Source organism: Myotis daubentonii, chromosome 15 (assembly GCF_963259705.1).
Source record: "Myotis daubentonii chromosome 15, mMyoDau2.1, whole genome shotgun sequence".
Lineage (NCBI taxonomy): Eukaryota > Metazoa > Chordata > Mammalia > Chiroptera > Vespertilionidae > Myotis > Myotis daubentonii.
Genome location: NC_081854.1, coordinates 54,888,491 through 54,915,570, shown reverse-complemented (window position 1 = coordinate 54,915,570; position 27,080 = coordinate 54,888,491). Strand labels below are relative to the sequence as shown.

The 27,080-nt window shown below is 41.7% G+C and overlaps 2 protein-coding genes across 9 annotated transcripts in view; one reads left to right on the top strand and one right to left on the bottom strand.

The window, feature by feature from the left end:
- Positions 1–24,168, bottom strand: part of RPGRIP1L (RPGRIP1 like) — a 77,801-nt gene extending 53,633 nt beyond the window's left edge. For 2 of the 7 annotated variants that reach the window (XM_059668027.1, XM_059668031.1), the window contains exons 1-7: positions 21,626–21,896; positions 21,235–21,342; positions 20,974–21,065; positions 19,230–19,377; positions 15,611–15,909; positions 11,663–11,756; positions 10,266–10,409 (exon numbers count right to left, since the gene is read on the bottom strand). In XM_059668027.1, the coding sequence (XP_059524010.1) occupies positions 10,266–10,409; positions 11,663–11,756; positions 15,611–15,909; positions 19,230–19,377; positions 20,974–21,058 (770 nt within the window). In that variant the 5' untranslated portion in view covers positions 21,059–21,065; positions 21,235–21,342; positions 21,626–21,896. The other 5 variants (XM_059668032.1, XM_059668033.1, XM_059668029.1 and 2 more) reach the window with 5 other exon arrangements.
- A 138-nt stretch (positions 24,169–24,306) lies between these two features.
- FTO (FTO alpha-ketoglutarate dependent dioxygenase) overlaps positions 24,307–27,080 on the top strand; it is a 251,363-nt gene continuing 248,589 nt past the window's right edge. The window contains exon 1 of one of the 2 annotated variants that reach the window (XM_059668034.1): positions 24,307–24,458. In XM_059668034.1, the coding sequence (XP_059524017.1) occupies positions 24,372–24,458 (87 nt within the window). In that variant the 5' untranslated portion in view covers positions 24,307–24,371. The remainder of the gene's footprint in view (positions 24,459–27,080) is intronic. The other variant, XM_059668036.1, reaches the window with a different exon arrangement.

Sequence of the window (27,080 nt, the reverse complement as noted above, 5' to 3'; positions counted from 1 at the left end):
AATCACAATGTTCCGTGGAATGTTCCCTGGGAGAAACATACACACTTGCAGACCCGTCACCAAGGTTCCCCGTGTGTCACGCACCTAGGATTAGGTTTATTATTTAAAACCAACCAATCATCATTTCTGAACTTTATAAACTCACAGACTCTCAGAAGGTGGAGGAAGCCCCAGATGTGATGACTCGTGTCACCTACACCACGACTGATAACGTGGATTGAAGGGCATTTTACAGTGTCTGACGACGGTGCTAAAGGACACCAGTGTTAGCACAGAAATGGTTCCACCAGACTTGAGGCTTATCCTCCCTCTTCCCCCAAATGAAAAATGTGTGTACAGCACCCATCTTCCCACACGCCCTCCAACAAATGGTATCATAAGATTACAATTGATTGGAGTTTCCTCCTGGAGTTTGAACTTTTCAAAATATTTCCAAAAAAGTGACTTAGCGTTTTATACTAATAATGCCTAACGCTGGCATTTAAATACGTTGCAGATGTGCCGTTCGCTGTAAGAGATCATTTAACGTCCACAGGGTATATAGAAATTCTATATGTGCAAGACTAGTTTGTATTTTTCCTACCGAGATTAAAGCAAATGTAGAATTTAACAGGAAGATCTTATTAAAGGTTAATCATAGATCTAAATGAATACCTGTTTCAAAAGGCATTTCTTTTCCTGACAGAGAAAGGTTCCTTAATTTAATGCATTTTATATTCCAAAGTTTCTTAAGAATTGTGAAGCTGGGTTTTACACTTCATTTTTAAAGGAAAATAAACGTTAAAAGTTTCAATTCAGAAAACGTTTTCAGTATTTAGAGTAAGTAATTTTGCTTCCAGAACTTATCTAGTGTACACATATTGGAAAAATTGTCACAACGCCCTACTGGAACCAGAGACTGGACTACAAAGCTCACACATCTGTAAACCAGCTGAGGACTTGAAATACTTAATTTTCCTCTTTGATATTTGAAAGTTCATTGCATTTTGGCATTGGACAGTCAGTTGTCCTCACACAGAAGATAAACAAGTCCAAGAGGCTGGCTCTTGCTCAGGGTACAGTCTTAACACAATGTTAAATCGTTACGTGTCTAAACATGTTATCTAGTAGTTCTGAGCACACACTCAACAGTGCCCTCATTACTCTTCCCCTGGGCATTATCTTCACTCTCAAAAGAGATAATATTAAAACATTAAATATGGAGAAAAAATATATTTTGTCAAAAAAATTCACATTTTTTCATATTTAGAAGTCAAAATAAGATTTATCTTTTTTCCCCCAAAAATTACTTGGTTTGACCACTCAACAGTGAGTGCCATTTATTGATATGGGAGAACAGAATACTATTCAAATCTTTCCCTATGTTTTCAGTTGTCCCTGATATTTCATTTTTCTTAGTTTTGAGTATGATAATATTTTCAAGAAGATATGCAGGTTGGGGGAAAAGTAGGTTTACACTTGTTTGTATAGAAAATAATACAGTAATTGATAAATTGTAATACAAGAATAAACTCTGTGTTTTGTGTACTCACAACTATATACTTTTGCCACAACCTGTGTATGTCAAATAGCTATATCATAAAAGGCCTGTGGTCCTCATGCCGTAACGGCAGAATGACCAAACAACTGGCGCGGCAGGGCTTGTGTGGGCTGGCGGGGCTCGTGTGGTGGAGGCAGGGCCCACGGCTCGCGCCGGGTGGGTCTGGGCCTCGCGTGATTTCACGCGCTGGGCCTCTAGTATTTAAATAATAACGATTGCTTCATGATGTTAATAAAGAATTAAACCCCAATAACCCATTAAGGCACACAGGGCCATAGAAATCACAGGTTAATGCTGAATTTTCTTTGTATGGCAAAGGCCTGTAAGTATAGCCAGAACTTTCAGTGGCTTAATTGGTGGTTTCTCGAATATTTCCCTAAACTCTTTGGAGTTTAGACTTTTCAAAGTATTGCCAAGAAAAGGGACTTAGTATTTTCTGCTAATAATGCCCAACAAGTGGGCACCAATGACAACATGAGTAGCAGTTCCCGCCCAGCAACAATATGCGGTGCTTTAGATAAAAGCCAGCTCGCCAGGAAGGACCCCGATCTGAGCACCTGCCAGTGGTGAACAATGACTTTTAAGTGTGAGTTTGAGGGCTGTCGACATAACAGTCGTCGTGACTGGATGTTCTGAGGGCTAACAGTGAGAAGGATGACTCCCTGACTCGCTGAGTCAATGATATAATAAATAAAAGATGAAATCAACCATTTAATTAATGTTGCCTGGCCTTAAGAAGGTGGACAGTGAAAAATAATCTCAAACCTGATAATCAACTCACTGCTCTTACACAGATGAAATATGGTAAAAAAATAAGGGTGGGCGCTGACTGGCGTGGCTCAGTGGTTGCAGTGTCAGCCCATGCATGGGAGGGTCTCCGGTTCAATTGCCGGTCAATGGCATGTACCTGGGTTGCAGGTTCGATCCCAGGCTCTGGTTGGGCATGTGCAGGAGGTGGCCAAGCAGTGTGTCTCTCACACCGATGTCTCTCTCTCTCCTCTCTTTCTCTTTCTCTCCTCCTACCCGCTCCTTTCTATTTTCTCTAAAAATCAATGGAAGAAATATCCTCAGGTGAGGAGTAACAACAACAACAAAAAGAAGCGAGAGAGGAGAGATGGCAGGCCAGGTCGCAGAAAGCTGATGCACAAGGAATGCGAGCCAGTCATTGGTAAGGGCGGTCCTAGGCCTCTGTGCGGGGAGCCAGGCCCCAGGCCGGTGCCTCTGCAGAGCAGAGGCAGCTGGTTGAATGGGCAGAGGTTTAAGTGACCTCCCCCGCTGCATGCCCTGGGGTCGGAGCATCAGGTCTTCAGGATGCTGACATTCTAACGCAGCAGTTCTCAACCTGTGGGTCGCGACCCCTTTGGGGGTTGAACGACCCTTTCACAGGGGTCGTCTAAGACCATCGGAAAACACATATATAATTACATATTGTTTTTGTGATTAATCACTATGCTTTATGTTCAATTTGTCACAATGAAAATACATCCTGCATACCAGATATTTACGTTACGATTCCTAACAGTAGCGACATTACAGTTATGAAGTAGCAACAAAAATAATTTTATGGTTGGGGTCACCACAACATGAGGAACTGTATTAAAGGGCCGCGGATTAGGAAGGTTGAGAACCACTGCTCTAATGGGAGGAACAGTGCACAGTAAAAACAGCCGGCTGAACTCTGAGAGCCCTGCACCGGCTCATACGCGCTGCCTTACACACGGTGAAATGATCTGCAAACAGATAGCAAGCATGTCAATTAAATTCTCTGAAAAAATAAACTTCTCAACAAACAGTTTCAAAAACCCCCACTCTGAACAATTAGGTTGGAAAAATACAGGTTCGTTTCTCTCTTCTTTTGAACAGACACGTTATTTAGAACGATGATAAAATCTTCTAAAACTATGAAGAGAGTGGTTGGCCCATCTCTAGATTGAAAACAAACTGAAATAAATTAGATTTTATGTTGAAAAAAGTAACACAGCTCAACAACCTATGTGCCAAGTTTCGCTCCTAATTTGAAACAGTCGAGCAATAAACTCTGAAAAGGAACCTCTGATGGAAGCCCCGAGAACACTTGCCTGCAGCCCTGCTACCGGTGCCACAATCAATCCAGAAACCAGAGCTCGGATTCGAGGGGGAGGAGAAACCCCACATACTGTCGCTTCTAATATGCCATCTTACGGAGAAAAAAATCCCTGCTTTGCTGAGTTTCTGACACTTCCTCTCCCCGTCCCTCCTCCCCCCGCTCCCCACCCCCACTGACATCCCCTCTGGCTGCAGTGAGGACAGTGAATGCTTAAAACACAGCCGCTTGATTTTTGGAGGTAACAAAGTTATGATCTAGTAGTTACCACCGTTTAGAAGTGAAGGCTCTGGAGTACAGAAGCGAGGCTATGAGAGTCTGGGAAGTGGTGGCGTAAAATCTGTGTGAGAGGGAACAGAGAGGCTCTTTTTTGAGTAACAGTTTCAGGCTAAGTTTGGGGGATAACGTTGAAAATAACCTTAGGATGAAAAAACCTCTACTTTTTTTTTTTTAACACTGGCAGACATTCTGCAAGTGGCTTGCTGAAAGAAATGTAGGTCACTCCCAGCTCCTGTTAGGACTACAGAGATAACCATCGCTAGCAAGGCATCCCCTTGTGAATAGGATTACGGGGGTTGCTAGGAAGTTACGGTTCAACTCTCGCTGCTACTTGAGTTCACAGCGAACAGAAAGCCCTGATGAAGACTGCCCACAGGCAAACATGTCTGTGCAGGTTTACCCGGATCACATCCTCCTTGTGGCACTGGGTCACAATATGAATCAGATGCGGTCTTTTCTTCCTCGCACACCCACGGAGGATGGAGGGGACAGGCACATGCTCTCTGCGTGCACGTAGCCAAACTCTCCTGACCGCGGGGCGCACTCCGAGGGGCTGGGAGGGGCAGCAAGAAGTCAGCCCTGGCTCATCTGTTATAGGGGACTGTTTTGAGGCTCAAGCTTAATGGATTCCAACTAGTAATGGGAATCTGAGAATTAGATCCGATACATCAAAAAGCCCAACGGGAAATGTAGGTTAATTGCCAATTTAGTTGCAAAAGTGAACTAAAGATTTTGTATCGTTTTTATTTCTTGATGGAATTTTACCTAGACAGCGATACAGGTTATTTCACCATTATTAGAAGCAATAGTTGATATGATACAGTCTTCGATGAATTAAAAAAAGAATTAAATTAATTTCACCTATTTAGTAGAAAAAAAAAATCTGCCATAAACACAAGGTCCCTAGGAGTTAAAGTGGCTGTTGTTTTAAAGGTAGAAGAGACCTCGTACCCAGTTCAGCCTCCATCTCAGGGTTGAGGGGTTACCTGAGGCTATGAGACATAATGAATTCCAGAGTCCCTAAGCCAGGGAGCCAGCGCTCACGTCCAGTTCCGAGAGGAGCCTGCCCATCTTCTAAGTGCTCCTCCCTGAGGTTCCTGAGGTTGGCTTGCCCTCCACTCTCATGGACGCACGCACGAATACGTTACTATGAATTGTGACAACTTCTGTGGTTTGTATAAAGTGCTGAGAAAATATGTCAAGTTGCTATCACCTAAAAGATCTTACATAGTATTAATAATAAAAAGCACAGGGATAAAAGAAAAAGGAATCTGAGTGATACTTTTCATTGGGCCAATTCTAAAGTATTCAAAATAGTAAGAGCTTGGTGAATGTGTTTTTAAAAAAGTGACAGATCACCGCCCCGTATAATAATAATGTTTGCATGGTTACCCCGGCCCTCATTACCCTCCCATCCCAGGGCCAGATGTGCCCTCTCAATTAGGGGGTGGGGCAATCAGACCAATCCAAATTGAGGGACATTTTGCAAACAGCTATGAATGGGCTCCAGAAGACTGGGCAACCACTCTAGAAGCAAGTAAACCTAAGACATGACAGTTAAATACAATAGATGAGCCTTGATTGGACACTAGATTAAAAGAAAGCAAAACAACCCCCCCCCCACTATTTATTTATAAATTCTCACCTGAGGATATGTTTTTATATTGCAGCCTAATGGGAATCGAACCCACTACCTTTTGGTATATGGGATGATGCTCCAACCAACTGAACAACCCAGCCAGGACAAAAAAAAATAAAAAAATAAAACCCCAACAACAAAACACAAAAAACCCAGCTATTTCAACAAAACAGCTATTTAGGACATTCTTGGGCCAACGGGAAGTTTGAAGATGGACTGAGTATTAGATGATGCTACTCCGTCACTCACTGTCCAGTGCCCTGGATGTGACAGCTGCCCTGTAGTTACGTGAAGACACTGAGCAGTGCGCAGAAGGTGAAGTGATACGCGCACTGGACTCAGGCCTGAGAGGGGTGAGGGGATGGGGGGGGGCAGGTTCATGTAGGAGCAGGCAGAGTGCCGGGCAGGCTGTGTCATTCACAAATATGCAAAGGGGCGAAGGAATGTGAGTCTTCCCACAGCTGTCCTCACAACTTCTCTATAGGTTTGCAATTTTCAGAATGAAAGAGGGGGAAGAACTTAAGAGGGAAGTCACCCTGTGCCGGTGCCCAGGGGGAGATGGAGCCCAACGCCATGCTGTGTCTTCGCGGCGCGGCTGCAAAGGCTGCTTCAGGACCTGAGAGTTTGCTCTCAACCAAAGGGCAGAGGCAAGCCAGAATGTCTGAGACGTTTATGGGGTAAATTCCCTCCACTGGGACGTTATGGCACTTCCATGATTTTAATTAAGAAGATAAACACCCTCACATGTGCTTGAAAAAGAAACGCAGTACGAACTAGTGACACAATCAGTAGGAGTATAAATAGTTTGGGAGTTGAAAAAGTCAATAAAAGGTAAAACCATCCTGATTTTAATGTTCACGTACATGTGCTCACTGGTTACTGCTGTGCATTTAATCTAAGACGGCCTTTTTAATAAGCAGAAAATGTGCATTTTTATATTGTTTAAATTTTAATATGGACTTTTGTTCAAAACAACACAGACATTCAGGCTACTTGTAAATGATACAAGATTTTCTGCTAATGAGGCATTATGTAGAACATATGCAAAAATCACAGCTCAGTCTTCCAAAATAGACCACAGTAACAAGAAAAAACACGATTTTAATAAAAAGGAGCAGCACTGGGCTTTTACTTCAAAGCAATTAAGGGCTTTGGATAACCAAAAGTTTATGTCAAGCCGATGCCAAACCAAACTGGTCTATTAAACCCAGACTGTGAAGAGTTTCTATAATATTCTGTGAGAGGGCTCTTTGCCATGATACCCGCCCGCGCGCTGCAGATTACAGCTATGCTGGGTTCATGTTTGAGAACAAGGAGTCCAACATCCAGATCAGACTTCTAGAATTTCAAATCTGAAATAATGTATCCGTGAAAGACAAGTTCAAATATGTTTTCCATTTTGTAATTTTTCTCTACAGTAAATTATACCAAGTTTTATATTCTCCCCAACATTTTTTTCAACAGTTTTCCATTAGTCTAAAAAAAACCAACCCCAAACTGCTGTTACACATAAAACTTTGAGCTATGTGTAAACATATAAGAAAAAAAGAAGACCTGAAGCCCCTTATTTGAAGTCATTTCTTTAGTTTTCAACAACTGTATTTCAAGAAACGACATGCCGTTCACTTCAGGTACCTTTCCTATTCTAAGGAAATAATATGTAATTTTCAATTTTATAAAATCATTGAGGTAGGGTACAAATTGGCTTATCACTTTGGCTTTGGCAAACAAAAGTACCTTTACCTGTAATTCTTATTTTGTCTTATTATTTATTTACTAGAGGCCCGGTGCACGAAATTCATGCACGGGAGGGAGGGTCCCTCAGCCCGGCCTGCGTCCTCTTGGAATCTGGGACCCCTCGGGGGATGTCGGGCTTAAACCGGCAGTCGGACATCCCTCTTGCAATCTGAGACACTGCATGCACCAGTGACCATACTTTCCATTTTCCCCATCTTATAGGTAGAAAAACTGAAGCAGAGAGAGAGACAGACAGATAGATAGATAGATAGATAGATAGATAGATAGATAGATAGATAGATAGATAGATAGAGAAACATCAATGTGAGAGAAACGATTGGTTGCCTGCTGTATGCGCCCCAACCAGGGATTGAATCTCCAACCTTTTGTGTGTGTGTGTGTGTGTGTGTGTGTGTGTGTGTGTGTGTGTGAATCCTCACCCAAGGATATTTTTCCATTGATTTTTAGAGTGGAAGGAAGGGGGAGAGACAGAGAGAGAGAGAAACATTGATGTGAAAGACACATTGATTGGTTGCCTTCCACACACTCCCCCCGACCAGGGCTGGGAATTGAGCCTACAACCGAGGTACGTGTCCTTGCCTGGACTTGAACTTGGGATCCTTCAGTCCGAGGGACGGTGCTCAAGCAACAGAGCCACACTGGCCAGGGCAGCAGTTCAGTTTTTAAGGCAAACGGCTCTTGTACATGTAGGTGTCTCCTGCTGACAATATTTAGAGAAGAAAATGTGAGTACTGTGTGTTACTGTTTCTTGTGCTGATCTAGTCCAGCACTGAGTGACTTTGGGATCTCCCTTTCATTGCTACTGAACACTAGTCTGGACGATCAGATCCCTTTGGAAGGGGGAAGAGCAAACAGTGTGGGTGCTACCCCTTGGGAATTTAAGAACTATGACAGAAAGTGAAGCTTTGGGGATGGGCTCCAAGCATGGGTGTGGCCTAAGTGCAGACGGTTATCTTCAGATAATATCCTAAACACGGTTGTGGGCAGCTAGGATCACCGCACTGGCGCTGGGGTCTAGCCCTTCAGCCTGTTCTAAACAAGGAAGCTTGGCTTGCTCTTCCGAGAAGGCCAAGCCTGACTCGGTTCTTCGCAGGAACATGAGTACGTCCTACGCATTCAGCTGGTTCACAGCCAGGGTTCAAATGATAGCCCTAATATATACCGATTTCTCAAAACTATTCATGTTTCTTTTGCTCTGCACTTAGAAGAATATACAATATCACAAAACATGTAGAATTTTATGATATAATTTAATTTTACACATGACTTTTTAGAAACAGAAATTATTGGAGATAGTACTAATCTGTTAAATCTCTAAAACTTAAAGTTTTTCATACATTTTTAATCCCACTTTATTTTTTTAAAACAAGTTTCCCAGTATGTATCATTTCTTAGCTCTTTCAAATAGTTCCATGTAGGTTAGTTTGCTAAAGGAACTGAAATTCTGAACCTGAAATGAAAAGTGGAAATTGTCCTTGGTTGGTGTAACTAAGATCCCAGCCATAAAAGCGTGGTGTCACACAAATCGGAAAGGGGAAAACCAGGGTCTAGGTCTGGTTCACAGAAAACATTAAGAGAGGAATAAGATAGACGCAGCGGATGCCACGTGCAGGCCTCATCTGGACTCCAACACACAGCAGAAAGACACCGTCAGGGACGTTCGACTATAAACTGGTTATTGACTAATATCAAGGAATCGCTGTTTTCGTCAGGTGTACATGCGTGTGGTTTGTCAGGTGTGATATGGCATGGTGGTTTGTCAGGTGTACATGCGTGTGGTTTGTCAGATGTGATATGGCATGGTGGTTTGTCAGGTGTACATGCATGTGGTTTGTCAGGTGTGATATGGCATGGTGGTTTGTCAGGTGTACATGCATGTGGTTTGTCAGGTGTGATATGGCATTGTGGTTTGTCAGATGTGATATGCATGGTGGTTATGCTAAAAGAAAATTCCTTATCAGACAGAGATATATACTACAGTATTTACAGGTAAGATGGCAAGATGTCTGGCGAGGGCTAATAATTGAAGAAAATAAAGGTGAAGGGATGAAACATGAGTGACAACACGCTGATAACTGTTAAACCTGAGTGATGGGTACTTGAGGGTTTAATATGCTAATTTATTTTTGGGTATGCTTGGTCAAAAAAAAAAGAGAGAGAGGAAAAAAATAAAGAAAAGAAACAGAGAGAAAAGCCGTAAAGGGAAAAAAATGATTCAAGGAAGAATACATAAAGCCTTTTTGGAAGCACAAAGTGAAAGCAAAAATGAGAGGACTGATGTTGGAAGCAAAAACATCGCATATGAGGATGGTAGGGAAAATGCTGCGATTAGCAAACGTCGAAGATGAAGAGGCCGCAAGGAGACCGCTGAGGGAACCCCATCATCCCAAACAGCAACAGAGGCTGATGCAAACTCTGAAGATGAGGGAAAGTAACACGTTTTGGGGATAAAAATAATTGGTACCATGGTATGGAATTTACTGTCTTTTAAGGTTGAAGAAAACCATTAGGTATGCCAGCCACTGAGTCCTGGTCACACATGCCCAGTGGTGTCAGACCTCCAGTCCTGGTGAATGGGGCAAAGCATGGAGTCAACAAGGCGAGGCTGAGCAGTTAGGGAGAACTGCCCTCCGACTAGAGCTGTTGATGATCTAGAGCAGGCTTATATGAAGAAGTGAAGTTAAAACATGACTTTTAAATAGACCTGACTTATCCTTCTATGGCACATGGTATTTTATTTTTTTCCATCACCATTAACCCGCCCCCCCGCCCCCTGCAAACATTACACTGTTGTCCATGAGCTCTCTCTTTTTTTTTCAATCCCTCCACCCCCCACCCTCCCATCAGAGCTGTATGCCTGCTCTCTATCTGAGTCTGTCTCTATTTTGCTTGGTAGTTCAGCTTGTTCTTAAAGCATCCTAAATGAATTGTGACTTTATCAAAGCGGTGTTTCTGTTTTAACATACCTTTGATCTGTGGCCTGCTGTTCCCGAAGCTGAAGAAGCGATACCTCAATTTCGTTTTCTTTTCTCCGGAGCTGAGTTTTCAGGATCTCCGTCAACTGCTCTAACTCTTCTATCTGGCCTCTCTGTGTCTGAATAACATCTTCTCTGAAATAAAGAGCCTTTGCATGAATGTGCAGTTTGAGGAAATACCTGCAGTATTTAAGATCATTACAAAGACAGTTCTTCCTAACAAAAGCAAGCAAAAGTTTGAAACGTTCGCTTAAGGGCCTCTGAACCCTAGGAAAATAGGGGCAGTTTATGGGTGATGATCTGGAGGTACACGGGGAGCAATTCAAGACAACCTTTATATAAGATAACGCCCTAGGCAATGGATCGGTGGTTAGATTCAGTTGTTAAGTATTTATTGTGCACCTATTAGGTAGTCCACAGTCTATTCATCTTCAGCTAATTTCTTGCCTTTGTTCTTTCACATGTAGCTTTCCCTTTATCACCTAAATTAACACTTCAGAGAGAGATGGCAAAAATTTGCAAAATGTAATTAAGTGGTCCCTAGCATAGGTTGATCTCTATGGCATCTGGCAGCATCCCGGTGTAATGACCTCAGGAAACTGCTGTGACCCTGGCTCTTTAGCTAACAGGTTAACAAGATTAAGCCTAGTCTTTTATTTCTATTCTCTCACAATATAATCATCACCGTCTCTGGTATTTGGAATATTCAGAAGAAAAAATCATAAGCCCATATGATTCTTAAGCAACTATCTGAAAGTATGGTCCCCTGCCTCATTCAGAACTGGTACTTCCTGATGATCCAGGTGAGGGTGTGATGAGGTGGAGCCTTATCTTCATTTGTGTGACGCACAGACACCGAAACCATGAGGCTTTGATTAACTGGAAAGAAGGCTCAACATGGCAGGGGTAACTTTCTTGAAACCATAGTATGATGAAGAATGCAGGACCGTGGAATCGTAGTGAAACAAAATCTGAAATCCATATGTATTTGATAACTTCAAACTTTTAAGCCACGCCCTCCAATTTTTTTTTAACCACAAAAAAGGCTAATTAATTCAGGATTTTAAAAAATTGCCTGGGATTTTTCTAAGAATGAAAATGCTGCCCCTAAATGAATGGACTTTATGCCATTCCTTTGGGGGGAAATTACAATAAGGCGGACTATTCTATGAACACTTCCATCGCGTAGGTGTTCATTTTCCTCATTTCAATGGGAACGTGTTTAATAATATGCTCTTATTCCACAGATCTAGCTGCAATTTGGTGGAGCAAATTATTTGTACATAAACCAATTTTATTTAAAATAAGGGAAAGAGAGGGATTAAAAAAACACCCCAAAGAATGATTAATAAACAAAGTTCTAAAATGACCACAAAAAGAATACATACAAATTTCTTATTTCTCCTCTGGCTTCTTCAAGTAAATTGTTGCCATATTTTGTCAGCATGGGTTGATCTACATCTACATCTTGGAATCTAATACCTAAAAATAAATTAATAAGATTATAGATGTTAGAAAAGAGGACCCTGGCTTTGATGTCACGAGGAAATGTGTGATGTAACAGAATTGCTTCAGTGCTGAGAGATAGGTGCTCTGCAGAACAGAGAATCAGAAATACGCTGCCAAAGGGACTATTAGCTCTGGGCCACCAGTTGGCATTGGATCAAACACAGCAGCAAGTATAGCCCATTAAACAAATTCTACTAAGAAAAACAAATTACCTAGAAATAACTCGATTCAACCTAGATTTAAAACTCCTGAAAGAATTTCTGAAAGACTCAAAGTCTTCAATTCAGGTCTATGCAATTAAACTGAAGTATGAAAGCAAAGGCTTCAAAAACGTATTTTTGATTTAGTATTTTTGATAAATGTTTCCTGTACTTTGGTTTATTCCAACTCAATGATAAAGTCCATTTATAAACAAAGGTAATTGGAGGGGAGATAATCAATAGGATTCCTCTAAATAAAACATTTTGCTGATGCACTTTAAATACAATTGCACAATAGTTATATGCAATTTTATAAGCCTGTTAAAAGTGAAACATACTTTTAATTACATAAATTAGTTTACACTTAGAGAATAATTAAATTATTAGAGTTTAAGGTAATAAAATATGACACAGAATTAAATTATTAGAGTTTAAGGTGGATAAAATACGACATGGAATTAAATTATAAGAGTTTAAGGTAGATAAATTATGACAATTTAGCTTTTAATGGCGCATAGTCCCAGGTACAATGGTACAGAAAAAATTCTGTCTCTTTAGAAATGTTTACTTTTAAAAATGAGAATTTTAATTAGAAAAAAATGGCACTATTATTTGCTATTTCCAAAATTTTCACCACCTTTTGCTGTAGTCTAGACTAAAAAACAGAAAAGGCTCTGCCTAAAACATTAAAATAGTTTACTGTGTTAAAATTCGCCAAATATGTTATTTTGGCAGTGATGCTAATTCTTAAGCATTTCCTAAATCAATCATGGAGAAACTAAACATCACTAGAATTAAAAACACACACACAATTTAGCCCATTTGGTGTGGCTCAGTGGTTGAGCATTGGTCTATGAACCAGGAGGTCACACACCGTTCGAATCCCGGTCAGGGCACATGCCAGGGTTTGGGGCTTGATCCTCAGTAGGGGACATGCAGGAGGCAGCCGATCTATGATTCGCTCTCATCATTGATGTTTCTATCTCTCTGTCCCTCTCTCTTCCTCTCTCTGAAATCAATTAAAAAAAACATATTTAAAAACAAAACAAACAAAAAAAACCTATTTATACTCAAACTATTTCTTAAAACTATGATTTCATGGTGAGTTGCCAATGGTTATCTTTTAAAACACATACACTTCATAAAAATCTTTGTTCTTCACAATACGAATTGTTTCTACATCACAGTGATCACACTTGAAGCAGTATTTTCATCCTTTATCCTGACCTGGCATAAATAGAAAATAATATTTGTACAGCAGCTTGGGGGTGAGGCCCGTGGGGCCAGGGAGGGTCTGGGGTTCTCACCCCGCCACCCCGGGCTGCACTGTTTCTGACAAGTCTGGCCTGATCCCAGACTCAAAGGTGGTCTTGAAGAGTCTGATAAGGTTACCATGGTATCAATCTCGATAATGATGCTTCATGTATACTCAGGAAGGCAGTGGTTAAGAAAGTATTCACCACTATGTAATGCTCTGTGCAGCTTCTATGTCTTGGAGTCTATAGCAAACAGTGGAAAAGATCTGAATTACTGAGTACAAACACAAGGGGAAATTCAAGCAATGTAGTCATATTTCCAAAAGACTGCTGCTCTGTGGCTTTTTTTTCCCTTTAGGGAGAAACTCCCACCAAATTCTTCTATGTAAACAGCCCGCAGAGCACTAGATGAACTTGCGGAGTTAATCTAAGCTTTGGGCGTCATGTTAGTTGGAAAGACCTTGCTGACCTCGGAGATCAGCTTGCCCAGCTACTGGTCACAGGTTCAGAGAGGATAAGTGACTTAAAAAAAAAAAAATTTGTTATTGATTTCAGAGAGTCAGGAAGAGGGAGAGAGAAACATTGATGATGAGAATCATTGATCGGCTGCCCCCTGACCTGACCAGGAATTGAACCGTGACCTCCTGGTTCACAGGCCAATGCTCAACCAGAGCCACACCGTCAGGGAAGGATAAGTGACTTTTCAAAGGTGAAATCTGTGTGTCAGGATGGCCGAGTGGTCTAAGGCGCCAGACTCAAAGGTGAAATCTGTTATTGCAGGGACATATTTTTTTTTTTAATATATATATATATATATATATATATATATATATATATATATATATATATATTTTAAATATATTTTATTGATTTTTTCCAGAGAGGAAGGGAGAGAGATAGAGAGCTAGAAACATCGATGAGAGAGAAACATCGATCAGCTGCCTCCTGCAAGTCCCCCACTGGGGAAGTGCCCGCAACTCAGGTACATGCCCTTGACTGGAATCGAACCTGGGACCTTTCAGTCCGCAGGCCGACGCTCTATCCGCTGAGCCAAACCGGCTTTGGCAAGGGACATATTTTTTTTATGTCCCTACCACCTCCTAGCCCTACTTCTAATCGGGTGTTACCACCCCATTGTACAGATGGGGACGAACGTAGGAAGTGAAGGAGCGGCAGGGTGTGTTTCTGGCCTATGATTCATCATGGCCACTTGGTTGTATTGAGTTTACTGCCAACCCCACAGAGCAAGGGGCAGGCTGGCTCTTTCATCCTGCAGCTGTCTCCTGCCTGAGAGGAGCCTTCCCCACTTCAAAGGCACCGTCCAGGGAACAGAGTGTTAACATTTCGGCTGGAAGAAAAAAAGAGAACAAACTTTTCCCCCATTCTGTTCACATGGTGTTTGTTTCTTTCCCAATGAATTGAAATGCAAGTTTCACATCATTTTCTATGTCCCGAAAAATGTTTGGTTTTTCTGTGACGTGTCTTCCAAACGAAGATCAATTAGAGCTAACTTTTTATTTCCTTTCCCAGGAGCTGAAATTAAAAATGTGTCACCGAAAATAGTTACTGACTTTTTGCTTCATCATAAATACATTTGTCTGTGGGTGGAGAGAATTGGGATTTTATGAGAAATGTTTAGTTTTTTTTCTATCATGAGTCTTGTCTATGCAATTGAATTGCTTTGTAACCTGGGTAGGGTTTAGGTGGTTTATTTTCAAAATTAAAAAAGCGATTGTCCTATGATCATTTTTGGAGATGGAAGAGACCCTTATGGGTCACGTGCTTATATCCTTTTATTTGACAGGTAAAGACAACTCAAGTTCAGGATAATCAGAGGACTCGTCCAAAGCCACCAGATAAAAAGTGGAGGAGCAAGAACCCAACTTTCAAAACTCCCAGGTACGTGCACGTGCCACTGCCATGCTACCTCCACACCATGAGAAACCTTTACACAACTCTGCAAATGTTATAAAAGGTCTTTCGATAAAGAACTTAACTGTGCTCAGATATAGGCAAACTAGCTGGTTTTCCCATTTGCGTGTGTCAATGTGATATGCTCCTGTAATTTAAAAAAATACAAAAACTAAACTGAACTCATATTTCATATAGTTTCACACATATGTCGTACCAGTAAGAATGAATAGTTATGTTCCATGTTTACTAAACAAATTTGAGTGTGATCTACGATTCTTAAATAAAATAATCTTCATATTAATATAAATTTTTAAAAAAATCAAAAACAGGCCCAAAAATGATTATTTATCTTCCTAAAGAAACTTAGGAACACGAATAATACAGAAGTAAAACTGTGTGTGTGCCAAATGACCTATTGAAAGCTGTCAGCTGAGGATGCGCGGAAGCTGTGTGTTACCTTTCCTGGGGCAGTCCTGCGCGCCTGCGCTCTCGCTCGCTTTCCTACGCCCAGTGTTCACGCGGGACTGCACGTAGCTGTACGGGGTTTGCCTGCCGCCCTGGACCTGAAGTTGCTGTTTGGCTGAAATGAGTCTGTTTTTGAGGGCTTCGTTCTGTCTCTCCAGCTCCTGAACTTTCTCCTGCAGCTGCTCGATCATTTCTTCCAGCTCCACATCTCGTCCCAGCCGCTTGGGGCCGCCACCAACCCGCTCATATCTTTTCTTGTCATTAACTAGCCGTATTAACTTGGTGGCCATTCTAGGGAAATAATAAAAAGATGAAAAGGAATGTGAGAAGTCAGCATAAAATGCATTCTGTTGAAAGGAACATAATCACTGTGAAGACTTCAGTGCAGAACCTGAATAATAAATTTCAGGTTTTGATGTAACTATTACTGCCTGTGAAGAACCCTTTGATGATAATTGAAACCACTGGGCAACAATCTGCTTTATAGCACTGACAAATAACAGTTTCCTAAGGCTTATCATTTAAGGTTAGTAAAGAGAGGACACATATTTACTCCATATGTTCCTCAAATGCAATTTTTCACGCATGACCTTATGTAGGAATGCTGTATGCACTTAACTGTAGCTACAGATTGTGGATGTGGTGGGTTATATCTGCAAGCCACAGTAAGTTAAAACTTTTGGAAACTGTGTTAAGACTATGCAGCATTTATGTGATATATTGTTTTCAGTTTCTCCAGGATTAAGACGTACTACAAATATAAAAGTGTTAGAATGCAGAGATACACACATATAAAAGCACAATGAAAAATTCAAAAGAAATAAAAATGCGCCATTAAACGTTACTTAGCGCTCAAGAGACATGCATGGTTAATGGTAGACAATAATTAGGTACAGAGAGTATTATTTTAATGCTACCTTTGGGTTTAGGCATAAATTGTGCTTTTGACATCTCAGGAAAAGTTTATACCTTTGATTCTTTTAAGTTTTGATAAAAACTGGTTAGACAGAACAAAAGACAGAAAGGGCACATGGGGGTGATGTAATATACACGTAGAGAAAACATGCCTGACAGTGAATGGAAAAATCTTGGCAGGACAAGAAAGAAAAGGTGGCTTTGATGAGAGACACAAGTTCAAGACTTTACAAAATTGGTCGCACATCTTCAATAGCTGACTCTAGTTTATAGTGAATCTATTTTTATAAAGGCCCAGACAGGAGACTGAAAATAAAAACTCACTTCATTTTTCTTTACATGGGGTTTGCTTTATTTTAGCATGGTTATGGACAGAAGCTTTTACTTAAGAGAACAAAAGTGAAATAAAAAAAATCCTTAATAGCTTTGGGATGTCCTAGAACAACCTCTTTTTGCCCTGAGCGGAGTCCTCTGTAGCAGCGGTGGTAATACCCATCTATCTACACTTCGGGCTTCTCGGCCTACAGCATGCGGCACGGGGAGAGCTATGCATAACATAATCAGTTAAGATTGTTTTCTCTTTCCCTCGAGGCACATCCATTAAACATGCTTTATAAGGGATCCAGGATAATAAAAACCAAGATCCAAGAGCGCCACAAACCCCCTAGTGAAATCATCAATGGATTAATTCCTTTCCACCGAATCCAGAGGACGACAGATCCTCAGGAAATCGGGGCCGCTATCCTAGCCCGAGAGAGCCAAGAACCTTCCCAGCCCTTGAAGGAGTTCGGGTCCGGAGCCCCACCCAACGCTTAGCCCTGGAAATGTGGCAGCCTTCTCCACGAGGTGCCAACTAGACAGCCGCGTTTCCTGTTACAGAGACCGAGAGAGGGACTCCATTCAAAAGAGAGGCAGGTTTAAGCCGAAAAAGCCGTCAACATCTACAGGAAAATAAGTGACCGCACTTTTTAAGGCACGAGCACATGGACAGAGTGGCTTCAAGTTCTTTCAGTCATTTCTCCAGGAATAGCAGTAATTTCCATTGGTTTGATTATTTGATGTTAATGAACCATAAGCGATCAGGTAAAGTTTGAGTACTCATGTGAAAAGGTGGTTTATCAAATCTACAGTTATCCTAGAGTGACACTGATTTATAGCGTAAGGGTATATTTAAAGGCAGTTTTGTCTAGGTATCTAGGTAGTGTCAGGGGTGTGACACTGAGGAGGAATGTAGAGCTCTGGGTCACAGCGGTCAATAGATCATTACTCTGGGGTCTGAGTGAAATAAAATCCCAGGAGGTTAATGGCTGGAACATACCATACGCTAGTGGCAGGGAGATAAATAGAACACATGCGTACAACTTGACTCCCAGCCCAGTCCTTTTTCCATTAAACTACATGGCTCATTATTAAGTTGTTTTATATTTTCTGGCTAGGACAAATTACTAATGAGGTCAAGGTTGTGAATTCAATTCTTTTACTGACCAATTATGCTTAGAAAGAAAAAGAATTGTTTAGTGGTGAGAGACCACATTCCTCATTCTGACAGGCGGACATGTGTGTGTTACTGGCCAGAAAAGGAATCAGGCAAGTGGGTCACATGCCCTGAAAACAGACATCATCACGACTCAGAGTCAAAGCCCGGCACACAGCAGCCCGGGGCACCACAGCGAAGCCCACGGAGTAGGAACCGAGCTAGAGTCACCTCTTTAGAGTAAATTCTAAACAGAAAGAAACCCACCCTCTTTCCTGGCTGTCCTACCTTTTCATTTAACCTAGAACGTGAGTATGAACACAGACCTGTTCCTGCTTCTAGAAGTGAAAGCACTCTTTGTTTCGAATGCCACCCATTTAGAAGAGAGTCATCGTGTTTCTGTACAAGAGAGAATGAAGGAATATCGCCTCTTACGAAATCATCTGTGCAGAAATTTTTGCATGCAAATCAGAAGTGACACTCTTTCTTCAGAAACGGCTGAGACTCTCTGATCAATACAGACTCTAGACCAGCGGTTCTCAACCTGTGGGTCGCGACCCCTTTGGGGGTCGAACGACCCTTTCACAGGGGTCACCTAAGACCATCGGAAAACACATATAGAATTACATATTGTTTTTGTGATGAATCACTATGCTTTCATTATGTTCAATTTGTAACAATGAAATTGGGGTCACCACATGAGGAACTGTATTAAAGGGTCGCGGCATTAGGAAGGTTGAGAACCACTGCTCTAGACTAACTCAAGGGAAGTTAAATGTGTTCCAGATACTGAAGTGATGTTTTCATTAGTAAACCCGAAAGTTTAAGGACACATGCATTTTAACAAGTTAAAATAGCTAATTACTTTTTAAAACTTTCATTTTAAAATCAAGACGTTTAAAAAAACAGATGCTTTGGCCATTTGCTTATTAAACTATAAATATGAAACCCGAAGTTATTTATAGATATGATACACGCACGGCACCCTTAGCTAGGAGCTCTCCCTTTCAAACAGCAACTTCGGGCATAATAAACACTTATAATCCTCTTGGTTTATTCTTATAGTTTTTAAGAGTCTCCATTTTTGAAAAATTGTATTTATTTACAACCTGCCTGGCTACAAAAAGGATTCAAGGTGGAGTTTTCAATTAAGTTTATAAAAAAGCAAATCCTCCAAAACTTTACAGTCAGGAAAAATAAGCTCAAAGCTTTTTATCATAACCTTTTAATTTTATCCTCTTGCTTGCGGGCATGCTGTTTAAGTAACATGTTCTCATCGTGCAAACGCAAAAATCTGTCTTCCAGTTCCTCACGACTGATCCGTGACACGATGACCTGGTGAGACTTCATTGTCCGTGTTGCTGAAGTTTCTGCAAAAATGCCAAGATCATTCATAGTGGGATCACTTAAATTAGTCTCTAAGCATGATAACTGTTGACATTAATATGAGATCAGATGCACTCATCTCAGATTTTTCCCTTTGTGACCCACAATTAAGACTGCTTTTGAAAATATTATAGCATTGTTCACATCACTGATCGGAGGTCAGAATAAAAACCTTTGCTATTAATACTTTATATGCAATATTAAAGGATAGGAACAATAATAATAACCACTCAAAAAAGGATTCAAATAACCATTCTTTAAGATGTAAGCTGGAACTCTGGTTCAATAAAGGGTTTTCGACTTATATACTGAATGTTGAAAAAACTAAACTAGAAATTTTTTGTTGGTTTTTTTACAAAGAGTTTTTACAATAATCTGGTGAACATAACATGATCAAGATATTTTTCTGAGCCACGGGTGTTGGGTTATAGAAAATAAACTATATAAGATTCGAAAGACCAAAAGAGAAACCCTTCACAAATTATTTATAATCTATCTTAAATATCTTTAAAGAACTTTTATACCTTTCAGCATGTGTATATGATATTTTTTACATATGCTTAAGTTTGGTACTTTCCATATCACTGTGAAGTCGGTCGATTTTCAGCAATCCTCCAAAAGAAACAAAGAACAAATGGACAAAGATTAAAGCCCTCTGGTGGGAAACTGAGGGCAGGAATTGAATTAGGGTATCAAATCCCAATACAGAGCTTTGCACACTTAAAATTTATTTGCATTTGAATCGTTGGCATTCTGCCAAAAATCTAAAGCAAAGCTTATACATGTTTTACTTTTAACAATAAAAACTGGATAGTCAAATTTATCTTTTTCAATGAACACTGTGTTGACCACCTTTCGGTGGTAGTTCAAGGTGACCACTGGCACCCTTCTGATGAACAGGTGTGTGAACATGCCTTCATGGAATATATCTGATGTCACAGCTTCTCAGTGACAAATGCAGTGGTATGACGGCGGGGCTGACACACCGTCCGCACAAAGAAAAACACAGCTCAACATTCCTTAAAGCTATGCTTTCATTTCTTATTTTGAAAGTGCTTTTTAGCTCTACAGCAACCACTAAGATATAAAAGGATAAAGAAAACGTTCAATGTATATTAATTTGATAAATTAAAGTCAATAACACGTGGGTAAACAAACCATTTTGAGATACTCTACTTGAAAGACAAAAATTTTTTAAATATGGCATTTCCTCCCATATAAAATGTAAATGTAAAGAAATGTTTTAATGGCGAATGTGATTTAAGCCAGGCAATTCAGGTTGGAGGCCTGATACTCTCTGTAGTTTCTACTGATGTGTGGAATTTTAAAAAGATGATTTATAACAATTCTTTATCAGAACAGAGGGGGATTTTACATTTTCTATGAGCTGTTGATAATTGATGCATGCAGTAAAATGCCATATGTTGTTCTAAACACTCCATCCTCTTGTTTAGTCCAATCAAGAGCTATATAGTTACTTAAATGGCTTGGTTTGTATAAATATCAAAAATACTTTAAATTAAAAGTAAAGAAGTTACTGATCAAAGTTCATAACTGTAATAAATAACAGCTGGCCGTACCTTGTAACCCTCCCGCTCGAAAGAGGTTCAGACCTATATCTTTCACAGGCAGGTCTCCTGCAGTCTCATCAGTTGGACCAGACATGGCCTATCTGTGGAGAAAAAGAAAATTCAAATAAAATCCTTCCAAGTTATAACATTAACTATGCAATGGAATGAACCAAATAAAACGAATAAGGCACTAGAACTTTAATGGACATCTTATTGCCCACATGTGCAGCTTGAAGAAGATGAAAGCTCCCATTTTAAAAGTAATACTACATTGAATCATGGCGACAGTGTTCCTTTCAACAGTGTATTTCCTGTAGTTTGCTTAGGAAATGAGGTCAGATTATCATTCTTCCTTCTCCCATCTTCTTATTCCTCTATCTGAAACAAAAACAAACTCTCCTAAATTTAGAAACACCTCCTCCCCACCCCTCTTCCCCTTCCCTGTCCCCCAAAGAAAGCAGATATCTTGGAAAAAACGCAAGTCAGGAACTTGATTCAAATGGTTGTGCTATTACTTGGTAGCTGGTCAAGTCACCTAATCTTGCTGAGTTTCAGCTCAATTTAAAAATGGAAAAAAAATAATACCCACCTCACAGTTATGCTGAGGGTGAGATGGTAAATTAAAAGCATCTACCACATTTGCCTGGGATGACAATATTACCTGAGTGTTAATTTTCAGCTTGTTGCGCAAATGCATGGGTAGTTCCAAGTTCTGCAAAAGAGGTTTCACAAATTCACCAACTGGGTTGGTTTTTGTTGCCACGAGGCCCGGGTCCCAGGGCTTCCTCCTTCAGCATACAGGCTGTCCAGCCAATTCTGGCATTTTTAGTTCCTATTCTTTACAGAGAGGCACACATGGCTGAGTTTTGTATGTGGCTGTGAGTGATCCAATTCACATGCCATGTCTAGTACGCTTATATTTTCACTTCAATCTACCCCGAAAGCCAAATGTGAATTGTCAGGGGAGATCCCCTAAGGCAGAGGTGCCCAGTCTCCAAAATGTTGGTCCTAGAGCAGTGATGGCGAGCCTATGACACGCGTGTCAGAGGTGACACGCGAACTCATTTTTTTGGTTGATTTTTCTTTGTTAAATGGCACTTAAATATATAAAATAAATATCAGAAATATAAGTCTTTGTTTTACTACGGTTGCAAGTATCAAGAAATTTCTATATGTGACACGGCACCAGAGTTAAGTTAGGGTTTTTCAAACTGCTGACACGCCAAGCTCAAAAGGTTCGCCATCAAGTCCAAGCAAATTGCAAGCTGTTTGGTCTTGCTCGCCTCTGTATTCTCAGAGGCTGGCCCAGAGTTGGCACACAGCAGACATTCGCTAAATAGTTGTAATGAATGGTGTTGGCGGAGCGTCAGGGTGTGCGGACCCAGACGTGGTTGACAAGATTTCCTACGCGGACGTGTATATGCAGTATCTTTTAGCGGGAGGGTTCCTAACTTTTGTAATAACCGATCCAAGGCTGAGAACCTCTGCATTTTGCTGTGACACAAACAGCTAACGGACGTTTGCCTGGGTGGCATCTAGCTCTTTTGCAGACAACGCTACAGAAAAGGTCAATGTTAGGAACCAGATTACCCAGAAGTTTAAACCCAGGACATTTGTAAAAAGGGTACCTTTTCCATGAGAGGGTCATGGCGGCTTTCATAATAATAAGGCTGATGATGGTGTTAGCATTTATTGAGTGCTCCCTGAGCTGTGCGAGGCACTCTTTAAAGTGCTCTGCTTATATGAATTAAAGATCTCACACTATTCTTGTGAGGTTGTTACGCAAATGATTCCTACTCTGCAAAGGAAGACACGGGGACGCAGCTTAGGTAACTTGCCCACATGGCACACATCTAAGAAGTAACTGTCTAGCCCAGTGGTTCTCAACCTTCCTCATGCCACGACCCTTTAATACAGTTCCTCATGTTGTGGTGACCCCCAATTTCATTGTTACAAATTGAACATAATGAAAGCATAGTGATTCATCACAAAAACAATATGTAATGATATATGTTTTCCGATGGTCTTAGGCAACCCCTGTGAAAGGGTCGTCCGACCCCCAAAGGGGTCACGACCCACAGGTTGAGAACCGCTGGTCTAGCCACTTTTTTGGTCACCAGTGGGAAGAGGGAGTGACTCTTACTGGCATCTAGAGGTCAGAGATGATGCTAAACATCCCCCAGTGCACAGGAATCCCCAGTATCTGCCCCCCATGCTACTGAGGTTGAGAAGCCCCGTGCAGTGCTGCCAGGCCTCTCCATGCTCACTATGCGCCTCTCAGCCTGTTGTCCTTTAGGTTCCCCAAACCCAGGTACCCTGGCCTGGCCTTACTCAAGGCCTTCGCTGACCCTTCATCCTCTGGGGCTCAGCTCCAATGCCACTTCCCTGATCATCATCCTGTTAGATGCCTCTTCCTCCCAATTTAGTCACTGTTTATTGCTGTTCCAGCAGTCATCTCTGTCTGAAATTATTTTGTTTTACTGGTTCATTTCTAGTTCATCTCCACTAATAAAGCACGAACGAGCATCCTGAGGTAGGTATCTGTCTAGTTCACACTTGGTGGGGTACAGTGCCTGGCACCAAGTGGGCACCACCGTGAATATTTCTTGAATGAATAAAGCACTGAGACTAAAATGCTAAGCAAAGTCCCCGCCTTTATGCAGGTAACAGGCTATGGGCTAACAAGGCGGAAAACAGACCAGTACAAATAATTAAACAATAGGCCACTCGGGAGGCTTACGGGTGCACGAAGCAGCTCCACACCCAGGTCAAATAAGCGAACTGTGTTGAGGATGTGAGCGATCCTAAGGGCTTGGATAAGCACTGCAATTCGCATCAACTGCCCTCAGCGAGGGTTTAGGTCTGGGCTGCACATTTTCAAACCGGGGCTGGGCGTGGGGGCCATAGGCGGGGTGTGGCTCCGGCCTTGACGATGTGGGGGTTTCTCGTGCTAGGCTCTTTTTCACGCGAGCAGAACCCCGAGGCCTTCTCCAGGCCGTGGAGCGACCCCAGGACCCCGGCCCGCGCTGCAGGTAGGGAGTCGGCCACCTCTATCGCCCTCTCCTCTCCCAGAGTACTCACCGCCACGCTCTCCCCGCGGCTAGCTAACCGTTGCCATAGCGCCGCCGGCCGAGAGGAGCATGGGAAAAACATGGCAGGCCCCATTGCCTCCTGGGAAATGTAGTTTTCCTGGGGCTCCTTCCCGGCCAGTTCTCAGGGCCTCGAACTACGCTAGCCCAGCTGTGGGACCTGGGAAATTCTAGTGCTCTAGATCCCAAGGCGCTCGCGGGTGCCGCCGCGGTGCACCCTGGGAGTGGTAGTTCCCGCGGCTCTAGGGTAGCGTAGTAGCGGACGGGAGCAGGACGCCGAGAGAACTACACGCTGGAGGCGGGGTCCAGAGCGAGGGAATGTACAATCCTGGCGGTGGCGGAGAAGGTTGTAGCGGCAGCATGAAGCGAACCCCGACTCCCGAGGAACGAGAACGCGAAGCTAAGGTATGTGGGGCCCTCCGGAGGCTGGGGTCTTTCGTGCACTTGGAGCGAGGGACAGGGAACCGGAGGGACTCGGATGGAGGGCGAGCCGACGCGCGGTCTGAAGCCAAGCATGAAAGGGCCTTGTCAGCAAGGAAACCAGAGCCCCTGTGGGTTATACATTCGTGCAGGCCTGGTCCTATTGGATCCGCTCACAAATGGAAGACATCCATTTGCTTGTTCTGCACCTACCTCCTTGGGTGAATCTGTAGCTACTCCTGTGCCTCAGTTTACCGGACTCCCAGATGACTGTGATGGTACCCGCTGTGCCTTTCTCTCTGGTAATAATTTCGGAGGAGTGAGGTCAGGTATGTTTTTTGGAACAGTTGTCTCCGTGGACCACGGATACGTTCTGTTTTCAGCACAGCAGATAGGAACATTTAACTACAATCCTGTTACCTACTGTTGGAGTTCAGCGTCTAGTAGTTGCCGTTCCATGGGATGAAAATATTAATTGCAATAGCAGCTTTTAAAAATAGCATTTATCACATGTCAGGCTTGCATTGAGTTCACACTGTTTATATTATTTCATATTCTCACCGCAGCGGATTGCAAGATAGATATGTATACAGATGGAGTATCAACAATCCTGTTTTACGGATGAAGACTTGAGTGCCAGAAGAATTGAGTGTTTTCCTTTCTCTCATCCCCCAAATCAAGTCCTGTTTGTTTGTCTAAATGTATTGGTAATCTGTCCACATTTTTCCAGTTCCTCCTTGGCCCATGCTATCACCATCTCTAATGGACTGGTACAGTAGTTTCCTTATTGGTATGCACTCACTCTATACCAGTGGTTCTCAACCTTGGCTGCAAATTAGAATCACCTGGGAATCTTTTTAAAATCCTGATTTCTGGGCCTCATCCTCCGGAAATTCTGTTTCTTTGTTACTAATGTTGTGGCCTCACTCCATAACAAAAAATAAGCATTGGTTATGCTTATATGCATGCATACAAGTCCTTCGGTTGATCTCTTAACCGCCCCCCCCCCCAATCCTCCCCATTTGTATTTAAGTTGTCAGGTACCTGTACTAATTGATTAACATATTAGAAGTAAGGGGTCCCAGGAAAGGGAGAAACCAAGTTATGTTGGGGAGGGTCGATTTTCCGGAGTTCCTCCTGCCACGCCCCCCCAAATCGTCTCCACAATTGAAACCACTCCAGCAATTATACTAGTGAGTCCCATTCCTCTTTTTAACATTACTTGAAAGGCAGTTCTCCTGGCTTGACAGCCCTGGCTCCATTTTAGAAGTGGCTCCATTATATTATTGTTTATGTTTTCCCTCTCTTGATCAAGCTCTTTCCTTGAAAGCAATGATCAGAAAACAGCACTGATCAGTTATTAAAAACTTCACTGGCCCTCTATTATCAGGTGACTCATTTTGAGTATTTCGTGCCACTGTTAGTCCCTGAGGCCAGGAGGGCTCATTCCTGGTATATCATGGCCCAGGTAGAAAGGAAAATAGTTTGTTCTTTCCTGAGGAGCCTTAGGCCACATCTGAGCAACAAGCGCACCAGAACACAGGAACCCTGCGTTGTCATCATGCTTCTTTAAGAGCAGGGCCTGGGTTATATTTAGTTCTAGCTTTATTTTATCGGAGGGGTTTTATCCAAGTACATAAATAGCAAACTTCCTTTTACTGAGTTATTTGTTTTATAACTCATTAAACCTAACAACATTTATCTTTTTAAATGATATGAAGGCAGCTGTTGCCAAAAACCAGAAAACTTTATTAATGGTTTTTTATTTGAAACAGCAAGTTTATCTTGAAACAGAAGTATTTACTTCTGTTATTTGAAACAGAAGTGTTAACAACAGGGCAACCCCCACCTTGCTTAACTAGAATGTTTTCAAGGGCAATACTCTTATCTAGTACTGCTGCAGTGATCATTGTAATATCTGTCTAAGGAAAAGTATTCTTAAACATCTTCTGTAGTTTCTTATATGAAAACTAGAGGCCCGGTGCACAAAATTCATGCACAGGTAGGTTCCTAGGCCTGGCCGGCAATCGGAGCCCGTTGGGGGCCTTCCTTCGTTCTGCACCACCCCCTGGTGGTCAGTGCACATCATAGTGAGCGGTCGAACTCCCGAGAGGACAATTTGTTTATTAGGCTTTTATATATATAGATTTTATAGGCCTTAGTGATCATTTCAAAACATTGATCAACATTTTTAAAGGAGTGTCTTTATAACATTGGGCTATACAAAATAAAGATTTCTAATAGCAAAAATTTTTATAATAACAAAGTTAAGTTTGAATAATAGATCTAAATCAAGAACAATACCCGAGGGCCATCAGCTAAAGATATTAAATAACCAGGAGGTGTTAGTGGGTGCTGTGTTGAATCATTTGGCTTGTGCTAAATCTGGTACCTTTATTGGCACTGACATCACCAGGTGATAAGCATCCAGGAGTTAATGCTTTTAGATTTAGTCACACATGGATTAGCTCAGAGTCCAGAATAGATAAACTTGCTGTTTCAAATAAAAAAACCATTAATAAAGTTTTCTGTTTTTTGGCGACACCTGCCTTTATATCATTTAAAAAGATAAATGTTAGGTTTAATGAGTTATAAAACTTATAACTC